Genomic DNA, 19,846 nt, shown 5'->3' on the forward strand with positions numbered 1-19,846 from the left:
ATTAGGGTTTACATTTATGTCTTTTGATTCTTGATTTAGGGTTCTAATATATGGTACAGGAAGATAAATGTGTGTGTGCGTTCACAGGCATATGCGTACATACGTAGCATGTCATTACTCTGTAGCATTCAGTATTTGAAATACGTTTTCAAAGTTACTTCTGAAGAAAAATATGGCAAGTGAAATTGCCTTTTGTGTGTATTTGTTACATTTGAGTTTAGAAATGCATTTTCAAAGTGCCTTTATTCCGTCTCGAATGGATGGCCTATAGGAAATGAAGACTGTTCCTTTCCAGGTGTAGCACATTCTCTTTCTGAACTCATGTTGGGGTCTCAACTCTGTTCTCCTCCTTTGTCTTGCTGATCTATTCTGACAAGAGTACACAGCTCACCCTGCTGGGCCTCCTGGAGAGGCCGGGGTCTGAGGCTGGGCCCAAGAACTCTCTGTGTCTTCTGTGGTCCTGGGATGGTTCTCTAATAGCGAACGACTGGGGAAGGAGGACCAGAATTGCCTCCTCTCTAATGGGCCTCCTGCTTCTGTCTTTCTCACCTCCACTGGGTTAGTACAGTGCACACTCAGTGACATTTTGTGTTTGGCGTGATCAGCAAGTAGCACTCACAAGTTCAGATGGAGGAAGAGCCTGGAAACCAGAGTGGTTCTGGCCCAGCTTAAGAAAAAGGCTCACTGAGACTGAAAAGGAAGACTTTTAAAAAGCAAAGTGGTGAGCAGAGCTGCAAATTGAATTATTTGCTTATTCTGAGATGTAAGGGGCCAGAAAGAACCTGTTAAACCGAAAGTCTGGCATGTCGCTGCCCTCACTTCCTTCGGATCTTACTGGAATGTCACCTTCTCATTGGGGCCTTTGCTGACCGTCCTGTCTAAAAGGGCAGCGTTCTCGACCCTTCTTATCTTGCTTTCTTTTTCTCTTATCACTTACCTCCAACATATTATTTATTCCATTTGCGTAGATCTTGTGTCTTTTCTGTCTCTCTCACTGTAATGCAAGCTCCATGAGGGCAGGGGTCATTGACTGCTCTCTTTGCTGCATTGTTCCCACCCTTGCCTCTTAGTTTGTGCTCAATAAATCTTTGCTGAGTGAACAAAGGATTGAATAGGTGAACCTTTGAGGAGGAGATTCCAGAGAAGGACCTTCCTACAACGCTGCCATTGTTATTCATGGAATCATCGTGAAATACTTTTTAACAGGAGAGTAGACTAGAGACCAGAGATGATGATAATTTTATATTCAGTGCTGAAGCATAAGGGAAGAAAAGGCATTTTTGCTGGGGAAAGAGCAGCTTATGTGAGGCGCAATGAATATTTGTTAAGTTTATATATAAAAGCACTGCGATGCACTGAATATTTATGTCCTCCCAAAATTCGTGTGTTGAAACCTAATCTCCAGTGTGATGGTGTTTCTAGGTGGGGCCGTTGGGAGGTGATTAGGTCATTAGGTGATAGGTGACTAGGCTCCACCCTCATGAATGGCATTAGTAAAAGAGACCCCAGTTGAGGTTCCTTATAAAAGAGACCCCAATGAGAACTCTGCCTTCTTCCACCATGTGAGGTTGCAGTGAGCAGGTGGCCATCTGTGAACCAGGGGGTGGCCTGTCACCAGCACTGAATCTGCCCATGCCTTGATCTTGGACTTGCCAGCCTCCAGAACTAGGAGAAATAAATGTCTGTGTTTATATGCTATCCAGTCTATGGCATTTTTGTTATGGCAGTCCAAACAGACTAAGACAGGCACTATGGCCAGCAATTTCTTTCTAAATCTGATCCAGATCTGTGTTTTTCAGAGTAATCTCCTGGCTCTTCCCCCTTCCTCACACCCCCTGCCCTCCACCACATGCTCCAGCCAAATGGATCTATTTTCCAGTTCCTTACTATGAGTTTCCTCTCTTGCACCTGGAATGGGGCTGCACTCCCTCCCTCTCTGTTTCCACCCCTCTTTTTTCTCTTTCCTTCTCTCTCCCTTCTTCCATTTCTTAATCGTTTATTAATTAACTCCCATGGGCCAGTTGCTATGCTGGGTTCTGGGATTACAAAGATGAATATGAATTTGCCCTTGTCCCTTAGCTCTATGTGTTCTCAAGTGGGGGACTGTCACCCCATCGTAATTGTCACTTTGCGGTGACAACTGCTCTGACGTGGACCTGGAAAGCTGTGGGGCTCTGGGACTGGGAGGAGGCCAGCTCAGCTCAGAGAGCAGCACCACTGGTGCTGAGCTTTGATGCGTAACTAGATTATGCTTCTCACGGGCTGAGGGTGGGGAGCGAGAGGAAACATTCTGTCAGTGACGGGGAGCCCCGAGTAGTCTTACAAGAGTACTCCTCACACAGTTCTTACAGATTTGCACAGCCTGCCGTGTGACTCTTGGCAAAGACAGATTGCCACCCAGCACGTGCACAGCTGGGGTGCAGGATTCATCTCCACCTGTGTGCTCACCAGATGACACATCCAAGGTGCTCTGTAGGGGGTCTGATCCTTGGCACAAATCCAATGAAAAATTAGTTTCTATTCTAGAATAACTTTAATAAAATTTTGTTGATGTAAACTGATAGCAGATTCTTAATATGACATATTTTGCTTTGTTAACCATGGCCTTTGTGTTTGTGTTATAGAACTATTCTTTTTGATGTCTCGTGACAAACATTAGATAATCCTTTCAAGTTAGGTGAAGTCAGTGTGATGATCATAAAGCTGGGCATTTACGCAACAGTTTATCTACTTTCTAAAGTTCTTTCTTGTGTCTGATCTCATTCAGTCTCTAGCCTTGTTTGTTAAGCAGTTACCAGAATTTCTAATTAGAGATGAGGAAACTTTGGCTCAGAGAAGTTATGAGACCTGTGAGTTGGCCGGCACATGACAGGGATGGGTTGAGAATTCTAGCCTCTTGTCCGCTAAAGCAATGCTTTTTCCATGATACAATCTGCTGTTTTTGTAAACTATTAAACCTTGTGTCACAAATAGGAAGAACCAGAGAAAAGAAGTAAAAGAGGAGAAATCCACATGCTGCTATTTACTGGGAACCTTGTCGTGCGTGTGTATACATTTTAGGCGTGATGGGGGTGGCTTGTGTTAACCAGAATTCTTCTGGTTATAAAAGGGAGAGATTTGTTAGCTCACTTAACTGACAAGCCTCGTGGGTCTGGCCTTAGGAAAAGTCAGATGCAGGTTCTCAAATGATGCTGTCAGGACTCTCTCCTGATCTCTCGCTGTGCTTACCTCTGTGTTGGCTTCATCATTATTGAGTGGTAGCCTGATGATGGTCAGCAGCTTCAGTTTTATAGCCTACTAAACTAACCAGACCATGGAGAACGAGTACCTCTTGCCTAAGAGTTCTTGTTGAAGTCCCAGATTTGGGCTCGTGGACACATTCTAGATATGTGTCCCTTTCTAGATCAATTCCTGAGGCCAATGGTGCAGTGTTCTCATTGACTGGATGGAGTCATGTTGTGAGGGCAAGGGGGACACATGAGATTGGAGAGAGGAATCCTCTTACTTCCCTCTGTCCTCGGATCTCTTTTTGTGTCCACTTGCCTCTCAGATCAGACTATGCATGAGTGGCAAGTCATGACATATAACATTTAAAATTAAACCTAAGTAGAGAGATAGGATGTAAGTGAGTAGGAGTTTAGAAAAGAGAGGGACTAATGGCTCAATGGCTCCCCAAATGCAATCAAGATATACTGCATGGGGTGGTCCTTGAATTGGTGCTGAGAGTGTATGAAACTTGGTCGTGGATCACACCATTAAAGAGGATTAAGCATCTTCTAAAACTCTGCAAACCATTTAAGGAGATGATTTTATACTCTTGGAAACTAATCGCTTACCTGGACAAGTCCAAATCCCATGATTCTTAGGCACCTTGTGAATGTGGAAAGGACCATTGAAGGGCAATCAGCTCAAAATCTGTGATTCTGGAATTTAATGGTTTTTCTTTCTACTTCTTTCTTTGGAAATTGCCATTTTAAAAAACCCAGACTAGTCACAGAAGGAGTCTGTGATTGTGCCTTGTCTGAAACTGGTGTTAGTGATGTCAGAACTTGGCTGATCCATTTTTCTTCTTATTTCTTCATACCTGTTGCTGTTACACCTTGTCGTTTTTCCTACGTCTGTTCTTTTATTCCTCTGCACCTAGTGCTTACTTCAAGCCAAGCTAAATGGCTTCCCTGCTTAGTTAGGCATAAAACACTGAGAATGTTCTGGTGTGTGTATCTTCACGCATGCTGGGAGATTGAAGGTTGGAAGGCTAATCTCATTCAGCATTTTCTGTGGAGGAAAAATAATACAGTTTATTTGACCTTTTATTTATGGAAATGGTTAAAGTAAGGGTTTTAGTACTTTTTATAAATTTAAATGAAAATATGGAGAGAAAATGAGATATTCTTAAGCTAAAAGTGATGAGAGTATCTAGATCTTTCTGTTTGTTGTTGTCTGGGATTTTTTTTTTCTTTCAAGCTCTTCTGGTAAAAGGAAGTCTTCTGGTTGCCTCGAGGATAATAATGCCTGAGAAAACTGAGTATTTAAATACAGACACGCCTCAACGAAAACAGTCATTCCGTGATCAACTAAGTGAACTTTGGAAATTTATACAGAAACTTATACTTCTAGAATCATATTTTATTAGCTACCCATGTGTTAATTATTAATTTGTGTTAATTAGAACCTGGTAATTATGAATGTAAAATGGGGATTATATGGGCTATCAAAAATATGTTTTTGTATTTCTTGATATTTGGGCTTTTCAAGAAATAAGAACAGTCAAAGTGATGTAACCATCTCAGTCATTAGCAAGCAGAATATTCCACTGGCCTGACAGTTATCGTCATTATGCTAATGACAGGAGATGGGGCTCTAGTCAGATTATGCCTTAGCTACTCCAGTCCCCTGAGGAAACTGTAAAAGTCAGCTCATTGGGTTGCAATTAAAGAAGTTTATTTAAATACCGCCAAAATCATAGGTACCTCAGCACACAGTATGCCAAGGGTGTGTGCTGGAAACCTTTTAATCTCTAGGTGTGGCCCATCTTGTAACTATGTCTATAAGCATCTACAGACTTGACATTTGGTGATACAGCGTTGTGTAATCGTATCTGTATGCTTTGCCTTATGAAATAAGATGAAAAGTTCATAAGGAAAGGGCATGCTGGTGGTGATTTTGTGTCTCTCCCTCCTCCATCGTGCGGTCCAGGCTCAAAATGGTGCCCTGTCACTGACAAGATGGGCATGGGAGCGGAAGACTTAGCTTTCTTTTTTTCTTTAGTAGCTGTACAACTATTAATGATGATAATAACTATTATGGAGCGCTTGCTTGTTATTCGCCAGAAACGTGTATTAAGACATTTGATCCTATTCTTATAACCTATTAAATAACATTATTTAAATATTATTGTTGTTATCACTATTTTACAGTTGAGACCACCAGGCACAGAGTGGTTGGTGAGTTGCCGAAGGTCGCACAGTCAGTGGAGTTGCTGGGATACTGTGCAGATGTCTGGCTGTGCCCCGCAGCCTCTCACTGTGTCGCCTGCTGATAGAGCTGTGTCTGGAGGCATTGCTTTCCATTTCAGCAGCTTCTTGGGCTCCGGCCTCTCCTGAATGGGATTTGTGATTCCTCTGTTTACTTTTCTTTTTCTTTCTTTCTTTCATTTCCCCGCTTCTGTTAGGTCAAGTACAAAAGAGATTTTGAAGAAAGCAAGGGGAGAGGGTTCAGTTTCGTTACGGACACTCCTGAGCTACAGAGGCTGAAGAGGACTCAGGAACAAATCAGTAATGTAGGTGACCTTTCGTCCAGTGATGTGGTAGCTCTCACTTGTGTTTCTGGATGAGAGAGTGAGACTGGATGGCTTGGAAGTGCTCTTGTTGCTGTGGTGTGCAAGCAGTCCTCAGTGTGCTCGCAAAATATGCCAAGTTCATCTGTTCAGTTCTTCCCCTTTGATTTCATCACAGTTATCTAGAGCCTAACGCTCACACTGCAATGACTATATTTCTGAATACGTTTGTTTAATTAAATTGATTTCCTAACTACATTTACTAAATAAATCAATTAAATTAAATTAAATATGTAGTCGGAAAATAGCCGTTGCTATTAAAAGGAGTTATTAGATAATTTAGGATCTTATTCCACTTTAAATGGTTCTCAGCTTTTGAATTTTTCCAAAATAGGACTTTTATAGTTAAATTTTAAAACCTGAACAGTGGACTTTTTGCTGTGGGTAAGCATGCAAAATATACATATAAGGTTAAGTATCTTGAGAAATCTCATATATTTGCTAATTATGTATATATAAGATTTCATACATTAGATATTTGTTAAAATGATGTATTACATCTAATTTCTGAAATAAACATTGACATAGGAAGTTGGTTTGGATTTGAAAGCTGTGTCTTATAAAGTAATATAATTTTCTTGAAAAAGAAGGTTGAGACTAGCTGAAGTTCACAACATATTAGGGAGCAAAAGGTTCAAAACATTAGGGATGAAAAAGTGTTCACACAGTACTTACTAAAGGTAGATAAACAGATCTTCTTAAGTTTTGTAGTTCATGTCCTGTAATTGTATTTCTTCCAAAGTATTATATGAAGTGTCAAAAGGTGTTTTTTTGAGAAAAAAATTATTTCCATGTTAGGTATCCAAGAGGAGATGTGAATGAAAATCAACAACTGTATACATGATGTAAAAGTATAAGCAAATATGTCACAATTCATATCAGTTTTCCTTGAGAAGTGTATTTTGTGTGCCCTTCGTACAGTCACTAAAATTTGTATTTCTAGATGTTCTAAGTGGTTAGCCTTAATTTCCAGAAAATGTTGAATTAGCAGATGGTTTTAAACTCACTGATATTTGGCCATCATCATTATGCATATATGTATCATGAAAATTTGCAGATAAAATTATAGTATATAATTTGAGAAAAAATTTTGCCAGAAGTTCAAAACTAGAATTGATTTGATGTTTAAAAAATTCTTTAGAGAGGGAGAGGAAGCCGAGTAAACACTTGTTTTGCCACATTCCCTAAGGTTTATCCACTCTTTGCTTTTTAAATGGACATTTTATGTTAGTAAGGACTTTTTTTCTTTGAAGAGAAAGGGTTGAATTTTAAAGGTTCATGGCTTTTGTCCCTTAGTTTTTCTACCCCGTTTCAAGAACCCACCAATCATGATGCTAAAGATTACACCCCTCATCTTTCTTTCTCTTCATTCTTTCCTTCGGTCAAAAACCTATTTTTGCTTTTAAAAATGCAATTTAAAGATATATTCCACCTGCAGTTACATTTAGTAGTGTTTCTTTCTTTGGATTATTTTTGGGGAATTTTTTTTTTAAATAAAAATAATACTTCACAAAACAAAATTATATCATAAATCTTCAACTATCTCGGAAATTTATTTCAAAAAGAACTAAACATTTCTACTTAAGACATCCACGTGACAGCTAACGTAAGGATTGCCGTTTATTCAAAGGTAAGTCTTTTAATTTATATTCAAATTAAATCACTATTCGTATTTAATAAGAAAAGAACTGATCATTTCACCAACCTTTATCATTAGCAGGAAAATACATTTTATTCAATACCAGAGGCTGTTTGCCGATCCATCCTTAATTATGCAAAAACGTTTATAACACAGGTACGTATCAATCTATATTTATCATATACATAGCACTATATACAAGATACCATTTAGCTTAAGCCTATAATTTAGACACTGCTGATTTTTGAAAGCATATAACTTAGATAACGTCTTAAGAATTTTTTTTTTTTTGCAATTTTCTTGACGTTAGCAACCATAGAAGTCTTACAAGTAATTCTTTTGGCCATGATGAGGCATGTTAATGTTTAGATAGCAGTAAAAAATATATAGATTTCATAATATTACTGTTAGGGATTTACTCTTGAAGAACGGAAGCTGTTAAATATTCTGGGGTCTAGTGAAGCTTTTCTTCACTAATAAGGCTGCAACATCATGAACTTTTTCCGGGGCCTCACAGAGTTTTCCATATTACTCAAGGATATTTTTTCTATAAGAAACTTGGGTTCATCTGATAGGTGGTACTTTGGCCGGTCCAGTTTTCCACATTACTTTCAGATAAACCCACTGCAATATATTGGCCAAATCCCCACGGATATTTTTGATGGTGAGCTGGATTGTGTCTGTTTTGAGAGGAAGAAGGTAAGAAAGTGTCCAGACTGGAGAGACAGAGAATCTTCCTGCTGGAGATCCTGAAATGGAGTCGAGTCATTCTGAAAATTATAAGGGATATGAGATTTGAGCTCCAAGTTTAATGCAGGTTGATGTGGGTAGCTTAACTAAGTCAGGGTTTTTGCAATCTCTGTTTTCCCATTTGCTTCATTTTCTTATTTGTTTTCACTTTCTTTTGTCTTTGAATATTGTTTGGACCTTTCTAAGCTGCCTGTAATGCCTTTTGGACTAAAGAAAGTATAAAGACATAAAATAGTGGATTTAATGACAACTCCTAGGTGTTTGGGGTAATACGGATGAATGGGCATTTTTGATTCTTTGTGTCTGTGTCAGTGTTATGAAATTTTTTCAGCTACTCTCATATTCATTTGTCCAAGATTTGAAATCATTTGGAAATACCCACTCAGTCTGTACATGTTATTGAGATGGGGGATAGACCACACTGTAAATTTGAAACTGTGTGTAATGAAAGGGGTGGGAGTGGGTCTAGTCTTGACTTCTTTCTTGTGGGGTCTTTAATGACAACATACTGAATGAACTTGGGAGATTTATTAAATGGTGCAATTTAAAATTCTTCTGCTATATTACTCACTTGATATAGCTGCAGAAAGAATAAGAAAAGAGGCAGCATTTCAGAATTTCCTGAATGGTTGGAAAGAAACAGAACCACTTTCTAAAATAGAGAAAATGTTTTTCCATGAAATTCAAGAAGATGTCTCATTGCGTCCCCCAGTCAAATTCTAGGGCATAGATTCAGAAATGGCAGAAATGTCCTAGTACCTCTCCACATTTTCTTTACTTACTGTTCTTTTAGGAAATCTGTTCTTAAAGGACAGTGTACAAACGTGAATTAAAGAAGACTGTCTTTGGTCATTTTAACAACCTTCTTTCTGTTGTCCCTATAGCTTATAGTGGGTAATTGTAAAGGCTGTTTCTAATTCAGGTGGTTGCCATCTTCAGGTTTGTAAGTGGTCCGTTCAGGGTACCTGCAGCAGGATAGCAAGGCAAGAGCAACACCAACATCAGACATCTAAGGGACTCAGTCCAGCCTATGAAGATTATTGACGTGTTTCATTCTGCCCGTTTACACCCTAAGCTGCACTTTCAATTAGCTGAGACAGTCTGTGGATGAATTGTGAAATAAAATGGTAAAGTCCAACCCCAAGAGACGTTTACTATCTTTGTGGTGTAGATAAAATCTAGATGTTTATTTTCTAATTTATTTCAGGTGGTGGAGAAATGTTATATGAAGGAGAAGGGGGAAAAAAACCCCCTCAGATGACAGAGTCTTGTATTTTATAGACTGAAATGGTAAGTGTACCAAGATTTGTCAAGATTTGTGCCTGTTCTTGACTCACAGAGGAAATGATTGTTGCGTGTGTGTGTGTACATGCATGCATGTATGCCTGTGTGTGTTGGCTTCAGTAGGAATCTTTAGAATCCCCTTTTCCTAGATCACTGGTCCCACCAACATTACAGACAATAGTATTTTCACCTGCTCTATATTCTTTCCCTTACCCTGTTCAGTGTCTATAATTTTGGTTTTCCATCCTGTTTCTCAAATGCCCTTTTTTACTACCATTTTCAATTTAGCATACTCATTCATAAGAGACACTTACTTGCTTTACAAGAAAAGCTAAGATTGAAGTCTTTTTTCAACATTACAGAAAAAAGAGTCTGTTGGTAATTTGATAATGAAATGTAATTATTTTTAGTTTTTTTGAAACAGCTACATAATTTTTCATTGACTTCTCAGAATGCAAAATAAATCACATGCCCATTAATAGGCTCACGTGGAGACGGCTGATTTCGTTCCCTGAGACTTTGTGTGTTAGCTTCAAAAATATTAGATTATTGGAGGTAAACATGGGCTAATAATTGAATAGCAGTGTCTGTGGACTATTAAAAGGTTGGATTCAAAGTTAGGTCGAGGGTAAGGATGATCATGTAGGGATCTGGTCTCTGTTTGCCATTTAAATAAATCATTTTGACAGAGACTGACTGTGGCCATGTTCAGGCTGCTGACGGTGTGAAATTGAGTTGTATGGTGGACAGGAGACAAGCAGTCAAGAGGAATCCCCAAAGGCAAAATTTGTTATGTAATTGGGTCAACTCATGCATGAGAATGCATGCTAATTGTGAACTGGTGGCAAAATTATAGGGTTTGAGGCAATTAGGTCTCGTATGAACCCAAACAACTGACATAGGATTTTTCTTTCTTTTTATATTCAGCAAGCATAAAAAAAGGTTTTGTTTCTTTTTAAAGGCGAGAAAACTAGAAGTTAGAAAGTTATTCAATGTTGAAGTAGATTGTTAATTTTATTCTTTATACAAGAAGCGTAACTGATAACTAATGAAAAATTTATACGAAAGCTTCTGATTTTGAGTTGTAAAGTTTAGTACACTAAGTAGTTTGAAAGGAGAATGGGATATTATTTTTCCTTTTCTAACACAATTTTAGTGCCAGCATCCACATTTACTATGTGAATTTTTAGTCACTCTTTTCTTTTTTGGTGAGGAAGATTAGGCCTGAGCTAACTTCTGTTGCCAATCTTCCTTTATTTCCCTCCCCCGCCAAAGCCCCAGTATATAGTTGTAAGTCCCTCCTAGTTCTATGTGGGGTGCTGCCAGTGCATGGCTTGATGAGCAGTGTGTAAGTCTGTGCCCAAGATCTGAACTGGCAAACCCTGGGCTGCTGAAGCAGAGTATACGAATTTAACTACTCAGCCATGGGGCTGGCCCCAGGATGGTATTTTTCTTATAACTCATAACTGGGTCAGTTAACATAGATGATTAGTTATGAGGTCAATGGTTTAGATTTTAAGCCCTTGAAAGCTAGTATTTTCCTACAGTGAATTTATGTTACTTTAATGGACTGTACCTTATCGCCAACTTTTCTCAACCAGTAACTCCGATGCATTCCCGAGTAATCGTGGGTCAGTAGCATTATCTTTACAGCAAAGATCAAATATGTCAGAGGAAGTGATAGAGCAATAACACCTATTTTCCTTCTAATACCTAACACATTTGTGAGTGCTTTATTCGTTTTGGAACACTTTGACATACCCAGTCTAATTAGATCCTCTGAACAGCCTCTCTTCAGGGAAAGTTTTTCTATAAGGAATTATACTTTCATGAGAAAAATGTATGGAAAATTACCTCTTGGTCCTTTCTCATCTCCAAATGTGTGGTTTGTCTTCCAGCTGGTTTTGCTTTATTTTTCCACCTAAGAGAAGAACTTCAAAGGTTGATCTCTTCTTTTTATCCTCATTTTTTTAGCCACAGTCACTTAAAGAAACAAATACATCCCAGACCAGTAATTACTTGTGCATGGCAGGTATAAGAGTTGTGGTTGTACCATGGTATTGTCTAAAGGGGAGGTTTGGGAAGGGACCTCCAATGAAAGAATGAACACGTACGACTTCTTGTTGGAAACAGAGATGAAGAATCCAGCAAATAATTTCTGAAGATCCTTCTTTTGTGAAATCTCTTTTTCCCATTCCTTTCTTTGCAATCCCACTGTGTTCAGACCTTTATCCCACCTGGATTATTGCAGGAACTTCCTAATTGGCCTTATCTCCTTCCAGTTCTTTCTGCTTCTTCCATTGTATCTTAAACACTGTCATCAGATGAGTCTTTCTAAAATATGTCTTTTGTCAAGACTCTAATTATGACCCACTAAAAACTTTCCTTGGACCTCCACTTTGAGTCAGATAAAGTCTAATCTAAGCTCCTTAATTCCGACCCTAAGGAGCCACCACAATCTACTCCTAAATTATTTTTCATCTTATATTTCACTGCCCTTCAAGGCTATTGTTCCATTTCTTTTAGGCCTGGCTACGTACTCTGTTCTGGGCTTTTGCATAAGTCGTTCCTCTCGTTTGGAACAATTCACACTGTCTGTAGATGACATCCCCACCCCCTGATCTTAGACACACAGTCAGACCCTGGCCACAGCGGTCTTTCTTGTCTCTGAATCATGATGGTGCTTTGTATCATAGTACTGTTATCTGTACCACTTGTTTCACACATCACAGTCCACATTTTTGTTTTAATTAACATTTAACGTGGTATGTGTTTTAACCTTTCCAACTACTGTCATGAAGATGAAGATCATCCATGTCTTTTTCAGTGTATGTTTTGTATCTCCAAGAATGCATATCATGGCGCTTTGCACTTTGCCTTTCGTCACATCCTTAATTTCGGCCCTCCTTCTGTTGCTTGGGTTTTGACTCTTCTCGCCTGCCACAGCACTGCCTCTTCTCCCTCCTAAGCTCTTCTTATGGTTTCTTGCAAAGTTCCTAAAGTGCACATGTGATCATGTCACTCTCTCCCTTAAAATCTGTCAGTGACTTCCATTACCTTCAGGATAAAATGCAAAACCTTTAGCATGGAATGTGAGGCTGTCCCTAGTTTAGTGCCAGCTGAGGTCTCCAGCCTGGGTGTCCGCCTTGGACCTGAGCCCTACCCACTTCAGACTTCTGCCTGGAAGGGCTTTTGTCCCCTCTTCCTTGCTTCCTCTCCCTCCTCGTCCTTGGCCTTACTCTTCCTCTCACCACCTGGCACTCTGGTTCCATGACTGCATGGTAAGTTGTCTTCCTTCTACTCTGAACTCTCTGAAGATTCGGGCTGTGTCTTTTTCTCTGTAGCCCCAGGGCCTAGCATGCAGCCAAATTTGATAAACGAATGAATTGACTTCTTTTACCAACAACGCTTCTTCCCGTTGCTTCTCGGTGTGCCCAAGGCTGCTGGCTCTGGGATGCCTCACGCAGGACTGCCCCTGATAAACACACCCATTTTGATACTTTGAAGAGTGAATCTCTCTAGCCTTGCTGAATTTCATCTTATGATGGAGATTGTTACAAGGAGTTCTAATCTTTCTAGGTTTCTTTTAATCAACCATCTCTTAAGATCTGTGTCATTATCACTCTGACTTTCTTCCTTAAAATGCCCAGATCTTTCCTCTATTCTCTAGCACAAAGTAGTTACCTAATAAATATTTGTTCAGTAAATGACTGAGTTCTTTTAAGGGTGTTGTTTCCTCAAGGGAAATTTTTTGTTTTCTTTTTCGGAAGAGTTTGCCTTTCCATCCACTTCTCAGCCTAGGCGGATAAAATCTTTCTTAAGATATGCGCTACAGTAGAGTAGAGAACTAACCTATCTTTTGAACACACAATTGCTAATGTCTAGAATAGTGCTCAACATATGGCAGATGCTCTGTAAATGTGTCGAGTAAATGAATGAGGCAGTAATACTCAAAATATTGACTGATTTTACACATTCTTCCTCTTGAAACCTCTCTTTGCAAGAGAGTTCTTAGCTTCTCAAATTGCTTTGAATTTGTCATTTCTTTTGTGCTGCTTGACAAACACCTATCTTTCACTTTCTATTTTGACTTAAATATGCAGTGATTTCTATAGTTTTATCAAAAAGATTGTAGCAGCATTCTCTCAGTAAAGCAGGACCAGGCTTTCTAATGTGGCATCTATGAATTTCATTATATTGGAAATGCCAGGACTCCCCCTGGTTTAAAATGTCATAGCCAGGGAATTCTCTTTGGTGTCTAGGTATCTGAAAATAATAGGGCTTGCATTAGTCTGCGCCAGCTGCCGTAACAGTATACCACAAGCTGTGTGGATTAAACATCAGAAACATATTTTCTCACAGTTCTAGAGACTGGAAGTCCCAGATCAAGGTCCAGTAGGGTTAGTTTCTGGTGAGAGCTCTCTTCCCAGCTTGCAGATGGCTGCTTTCTTGCTATGTCCTCGCACGGCCTTTTCTTGGTTCACGTGCATGAGAGAGAGAGACCTCAGGTGTCTCTTCTCTTCTTGTCAGAACATCAGTTGAATAGGATCAGGGCCCCACCCTTGTGACCTCACTTAACTGTAATTACTTTCTTAAAGGCTCCACCTCTAAATACAGTCATACCAGGGGTTAGGTCTTCAAGATATGAATATTAGGGGAACCCATTTCATTCTATAACACGGCTAACTGAGAAATGGTCTGCGTACATGACAGGGTAATTTTGAGATAAGTAACGTACATTTTGCGATTGTAAGTTACTAGGATAAGCCAGTTTCTTTAGTGGAGGTAGATGACACCACGTGGTGCCATTCCAGGAAAACTTCGACAATCAGTTTTTTTTTTTTCCTATTTTCAAACTGAACAATCTTAACTAAAATAAAATTTCCTTCTAGGTCCTATTTCCAATCCTTAATTGGACTTTCAAGCCTTTTTATATTTGTGGTTTTGAGCCATAGTCATTTATAGAAACAAGGATAACTTACAGTAGTAATTATGTTTTTAAGTTTTCCAGGTCTCAGTTGAATTATGGGGTTTAGACGGTAGATTTCAGGGCAGGCCCAGTGACGTAGTGGTTAAGTTCACACTCTCTGCTTTGGTGGCCTGGGGTTGGCAGGTTTGGATCCCTGGTGTAGACCTACACGCCATCTATCAAGCCATGCTGTGGCAGTATCTCACATATAAAGTAGAAGAAGATGGGCACAGATTTTAGCTCAGGGCCAATTTTCCTCACACACGCAAAACAAAAACAATATAGATTTCACGTGTTCTGTGCTGGCAGTTTGGCCTGGGCAGATGTGAAGAGCAAGGAGGGCCGAGATGTGACCATAGAAAAGAAATATTCCTATGCTACAGGGAAAGTCTAATAAAGGCTAACTTTAAAAAAAAAGTCTCAATTTCCAGTGCATTGTACAGATTTAAAATTTTAAAAAGATCTGAATTTTCTTCCAGATTTTCTTATACCTTTTGGAACATACCTACGCTAAGTGCATACTGAATGTTAAAGAAAAGCCAGAAATCTTACATATGCATTTGTGGAGTCCCCAGATGTGACTATCGTTAATAATTATGCCACATCATTATAATTTCAATGGATTTTTGGAGGTAGGTTTAAAACCTGTTGTTTTTTCACTTAATAAGTGGAATAGTCAAATAACGTTTTAGCTTATTAGGAGGACATGAATCAAGGAAGATATTATACAGAGACTTAATTAAAACCCGTTGGTAACTCCAGCCAAGTTTGTACAATTAAAGAAGATTGCATGATTGGAAGTTAGAAGCAAGAATGTCTTTTTATTTTGAGTCTATGCAGATATGTTCTCTAATTTGCATTTCATTTTCCTAGAAGAATTATGTCATGAAAATTGCTTTTCTTTTGTTTTTGCTCGTACTTTCTGGTTTACCTTTCTTTTCTTTCACCATCATCGAGGCTGCTTTGTGGCCTTTTTCTCTTCTGTACAGAATCATATGCAAGGCTGCCTGTAAAAGGATGGCTTTAAACTTCTGTTTGAAGGACCTGTTGCTTTTGTGAAATGTCCCCAGGTTTGGTTCCAAGGACAAGAATCAAGAAGTTAGGATCATTTTCTTGTTTGCTCATATTTATGATTGAGTTTTCCTCTTGTGGCTATATTGACTGTAACGAAGTCCACTTTTAATTTGTAATTTGCTTTTGTATCATTGCATTCTTAGAACTACAAAAGTGTCAGAATTTGCCTGAATTTGGCGAACTGTTTAAAAGAGTATAGTAGAAAAAAGAAGAAAAGACGAAAACCTTAAAAAATCATTCCATTCTTAACACTTGTTATTTTTTTTTAGATTTTTTTTTCCTTTTTCTCCCCAAAGCCCCCCAGTACATAGTTGTATATTCTTCATTGTGGGTCCTTCTAATTGTGGCATGTGGGATGCTGCCTCAGCATGGTTTGATGAGCAGTGTCATGTCCGCCCCGGGGATTCGAAGCAACGAAACCCTGGGCCACCTGCAGCGGAGCGCGTGAACTTAACCACTCGGCCACGGGGCCAGCCCATTAACACTTGTTATTTTTGATAGAGAGAATTGATTTCCCCAGAACAAATTGATTTCAGTATTTACTTTGGTTGTGTAATTATGAAGCCTTTGAAGGCAAGTGCATTTCTTGTTCATGTTTGAATCCTCTGGAACATGGTGCTTTGACTATAAAGAGTAAGATAGAAGTTGCCTTCATAGTTACGTGTGCATCTCTGTTTGTTCATTCAGCACTTGCTGTGGACATCTTGCGTTACACCAGGCTCTGTAGATTGCAGAAAGAGTGAGAAACCACTTTTGCTTGCGTTTGTGCTTGTGTGAAGATGCATGAAGTGGCTGGGAAAGGCTTTCTTGGAGAAGGAGAGCCTTAGTGCAATGGAAAGGCATTGGAAAAGCATATGGAAAGGCATATCTGAGGGAGAAGATGGCTTTGCAAGGAGCAAAGGAAGGAAGGAATATGATAATGTTAGGAACACTCAAGTCTACGTGTTAGGGTGCAGAGAGAGACACCATTACTGAAATGTAGACTGAGGCAAGATTATTAAAAGAGTAACATCATATTTTCAAGTGTGTGTATTTTCACTATCTATAAATCCCCCCAAATTCTCTAAAAGAAACCACTTTTGAAAACAATTACTGACTAAATGCACTTTATTGAGTGTTTACTATGTGCCAGGCACTTTGCTAGGAGGTGGGGGATATGACGAGGAATAAAGTAGATATGACCCCTGACCTCACAGAGCTTGCCATATACCCTCTAATAACTATATAACCTCTAGTTGCCCATTGTGCTAAATGCTTGATAGACAGAACACTGGGTTAATATCACAGGGGTAACTGACCAGGTTTGAGAACTGAAGGAATTGAACCTTTGCCATCACTATTTTAAAATAATTTTTGAAGAATTTTTCTGAGTCATTTTTTTGAATAGTGATTGATCCTGTTTGTTTCTATAATAGGTGCTGTCAATTTTGTTCTTAAGTTGGCCTGTCTCTCTACATCTGTTTTCTCTGTTCTCTGTTGGTTTGTCAGTATGGGTTTCCAGAAAATTATCATTCAAATTAACCAAACGATAGTATTATATGTAAACTGTAAAAAATTCTCATTTGTAGAAGAGTATCAATCAGTTTATTAATTTCAGGATGGTTAAAAAGATTAAATATTTGTATAGATTTAAAAATTCAAACATATGTTCCTTCTGTTTTGGTTGTCAGTGCTTAAGAAGTTGAAAGATTTTGAAAGTAAAACTGTGGCCATTTTTCTTCATCTCTTTCCTACCCCTAGCCCCTGTAGTGATAGTTTCGAATTAAAAATTTTTCAGGACTCGGTCCAAAATATTGAGAAAACATTTTACCTTTTAAAAACATCATGTATCTGAAAGAGCCGTGTATGCACATGTGATGTGTATGTTTTGTGTACACATGTGGAGTGCACATACGTGGTAAGTAGGAAACTACTGGAAGGAAATGATAAACATTGGTTAGTGCTGTTTAGTTTCCACCTTCGGTGTTCTTGGCCCGGTCTGTGCTGACAACGAACCTCTGGGACGTCCCCTCATTGCTGTGGGGTCTTTTCCTGCCAAATATTGTTCTCTTGCAAGATTAAATAGCTGAATCAGTGTGGCCCGAATCTTGAGCCTGCTGAGAATATTAAGACTCCTGCAGGTTGTAATACAGATTAGCTGGGGAGAGCGCTGTTGGAAAAATAAAGTGAGTTTCTCTAAACGAATTTAACAACTGCTGAGAACCTTTTTGTGTCCTCCAGCATGAGTGTGTGTGCTGGCACTTAACCATTTATTTCCCTTATTTTCTCCAAAAGTTGCTCCAGTCCACCCCTGGGCATTTATTGTAAACATTTTCCTAACTGCATTTCACATTTATGTTTTGCCAGATAAGACATTTGACGTGTTAAATTACTAAGTACTGGGAAGGGTAAGTCAATATTTATTTAAGGAGGAAAACCATTTTTTGTACTTATAAAATTAATTTAATGTCGCTTGTACAATTAAATAAATCACACCCCTGGGTTATTTAGAGAAAACTGATTCGCATATTGCATTCTGATCACAGGCTTTATGTTAGAGGTCAAAAAATTGTGAACTATTTAGCAAGAGGCAGGAAAGATGGCTGAAATTATTTACATTGCTTCCAACCTCTGTTGCATTACCATTTCTGCTTCTAGGGTTGGATTATAACATTTGAAGGTTCTAAATTCTGCAAAGATTATGGTGCTTCCCCTTAAGTGAAATAAATTTAAAAATCAAAACAACGATGCTAAACTCTAAGGCATAGAACACACAGATAACCTGAAAATAATTAGTAGTTTGTTAGATTTTCTGATTCTGGGCTTCTGGGTGGGTTCACTGAACTCTTCTATTTTGGGAGCCCCTTACCTCGCTTATGTACGAAGCATGTGCCCACTCTGCTTATGAGACAGTCCTCCCATCTGCTTCTTACATATTACCCATTTGTCTCCTGACACCTTGTGTATGTGTGTGTGTGTGTGTGTTTCTCAGTACAGGTGTCTGTGACTGCGGTTTGTAAATGGCAAAGCACAACACAACTGTAACACTATTAAACTGATCAGTGCAGATTGCTTCTTGGATTATTACAATAATATCTTTAAAAGATAAATAATTAGTTGAATCGTTGTTTTTTAACTTGTTTGGCAGGTTCGAGCCTGCCCTCATGAAATAGCCTGTATTTTGCTGTTACCCTTTATGGGAATGTTAGACAAAGCCCCACCTGACCTCAAGCCTGTGTTTTCATAATACTTTGGAAGTTAGCTTTTGACTCTACCACCCCATCTGTAAAAGAATTGGGCTAGAATTGAGGTCTCGTGACCTCTAGCCTGGTTGGCCCTTCTCTTTGGAGGTGTGACTCTTTGAGTGACGGCGGTGGGCATTGTTGAAATTTGCATTCAGAAATGGACTTTCAAAGTACATTAAAAAAAAAAGGATTTCTAGGTATTAAACTGTAACTTCTCTAAAATATTAATGGCTGAAAAAAATGGTTAGTTCGAGTAGACAGAATATTAATGTGTTGTCCTTAGTAAATGCCGTCGGGATTTCCATGCCTCGGATCCCTGATTTCAGTCTAACATGACAATTATAGCCTTCTTTTAAGTTGTGAAATATATCACACATACAAAACCGTACATAGAAACTTATATACAGTTTAAAGAAGAGTAATAAAATGGGCACCTAGGTACTTACCCCCAGCTTAAGAAAAAGAGCATTTTGGAAGCCTTTGAAGGTTGCCATGTTTCCCTTAGGTTTACACTATCTACCAGCAACACAGGGGCCACAGCATCTTGAAAACACAGATTTTCATAGTGAAAAGATGAAATGATGCTCTGAAAATCCAGTTCTCATGTATGGAAACAATATAGGGGTTTTGGGGAAAACCTGACTGGCTTCCTGCACCATTAAAGTTCACACAGTCTCGAGGGCTTGTCCTCATTTAGCTGTTCAGGACTCAGGCATGAGCATGTCAGTCATTGTGTCACTGTGCCCCCCTGTTTGTACTTAGATGACACCTACTCCCTGAATGGAGGACAGAGATGGGAACAGATGCTCGTGAAGGGCTCACTGTGTGCTGGGCACAAGCTTTCATTTGCTTTTCTCAACAATCCCTAGAAATAGTCGTCATTATCCTCATGTCACAGATGAAACAAGCTCAGAGAGGGTAACTAAATTGCCTTCCTGCATGCAACCAGTAAAGAGCAGAACTGGGGTTTGAGTGCAGGTTCTTCCTGACTTCAAAATGCAGGATTTTCCTCCTCCACCAGAATTTTGGAATCGTTGCGTATATGTTAAATCTGGAGTCCTTGTGCCATA

The 19,846-nt window shown here is 39.1% G+C and overlaps 1 protein-coding gene across 9 annotated transcripts in view; it reads left to right on the plus strand.

Annotated features, from left to right (window-relative positions):
* NEBL (nebulette) overlaps positions 1-19,846 on the plus strand; it is a 334,151-nt gene that overhangs the window by 169,601 nt on the left and 144,704 nt on the right. For 2 of the 9 annotated variants that reach the window (XM_070501310.1, XM_070501305.1), the window contains exons 1-3: positions 7,428-7,466; positions 7,554-7,631; positions 9,433-9,515. Coding sequence is in view for 2 of the 9 variants with exons in the window: in XM_044761952.2 (XP_044617887.1) it covers positions 5,672-5,779 (108 nt within the window). In the remaining 7 variants the exon portion in view is untranslated. Of the gene's footprint in view, positions 1-5,671; positions 5,780-7,406; positions 7,467-7,516; positions 7,632-9,432; positions 9,516-14,957; positions 15,111-19,846 lie in introns of those variants that run through there. The other 7 variants (XM_044761952.2, XM_014860156.3, XM_070501303.1 and 4 more) reach the window with 6 other exon arrangements.

This window comes from Equus asinus, chromosome 29 (genome assembly GCF_041296235.1).
Source record: "Equus asinus isolate D_3611 breed Donkey chromosome 29, EquAss-T2T_v2, whole genome shotgun sequence".
NCBI lineage: Eukaryota > Metazoa > Chordata > Mammalia > Perissodactyla > Equidae > Equus > Equus asinus.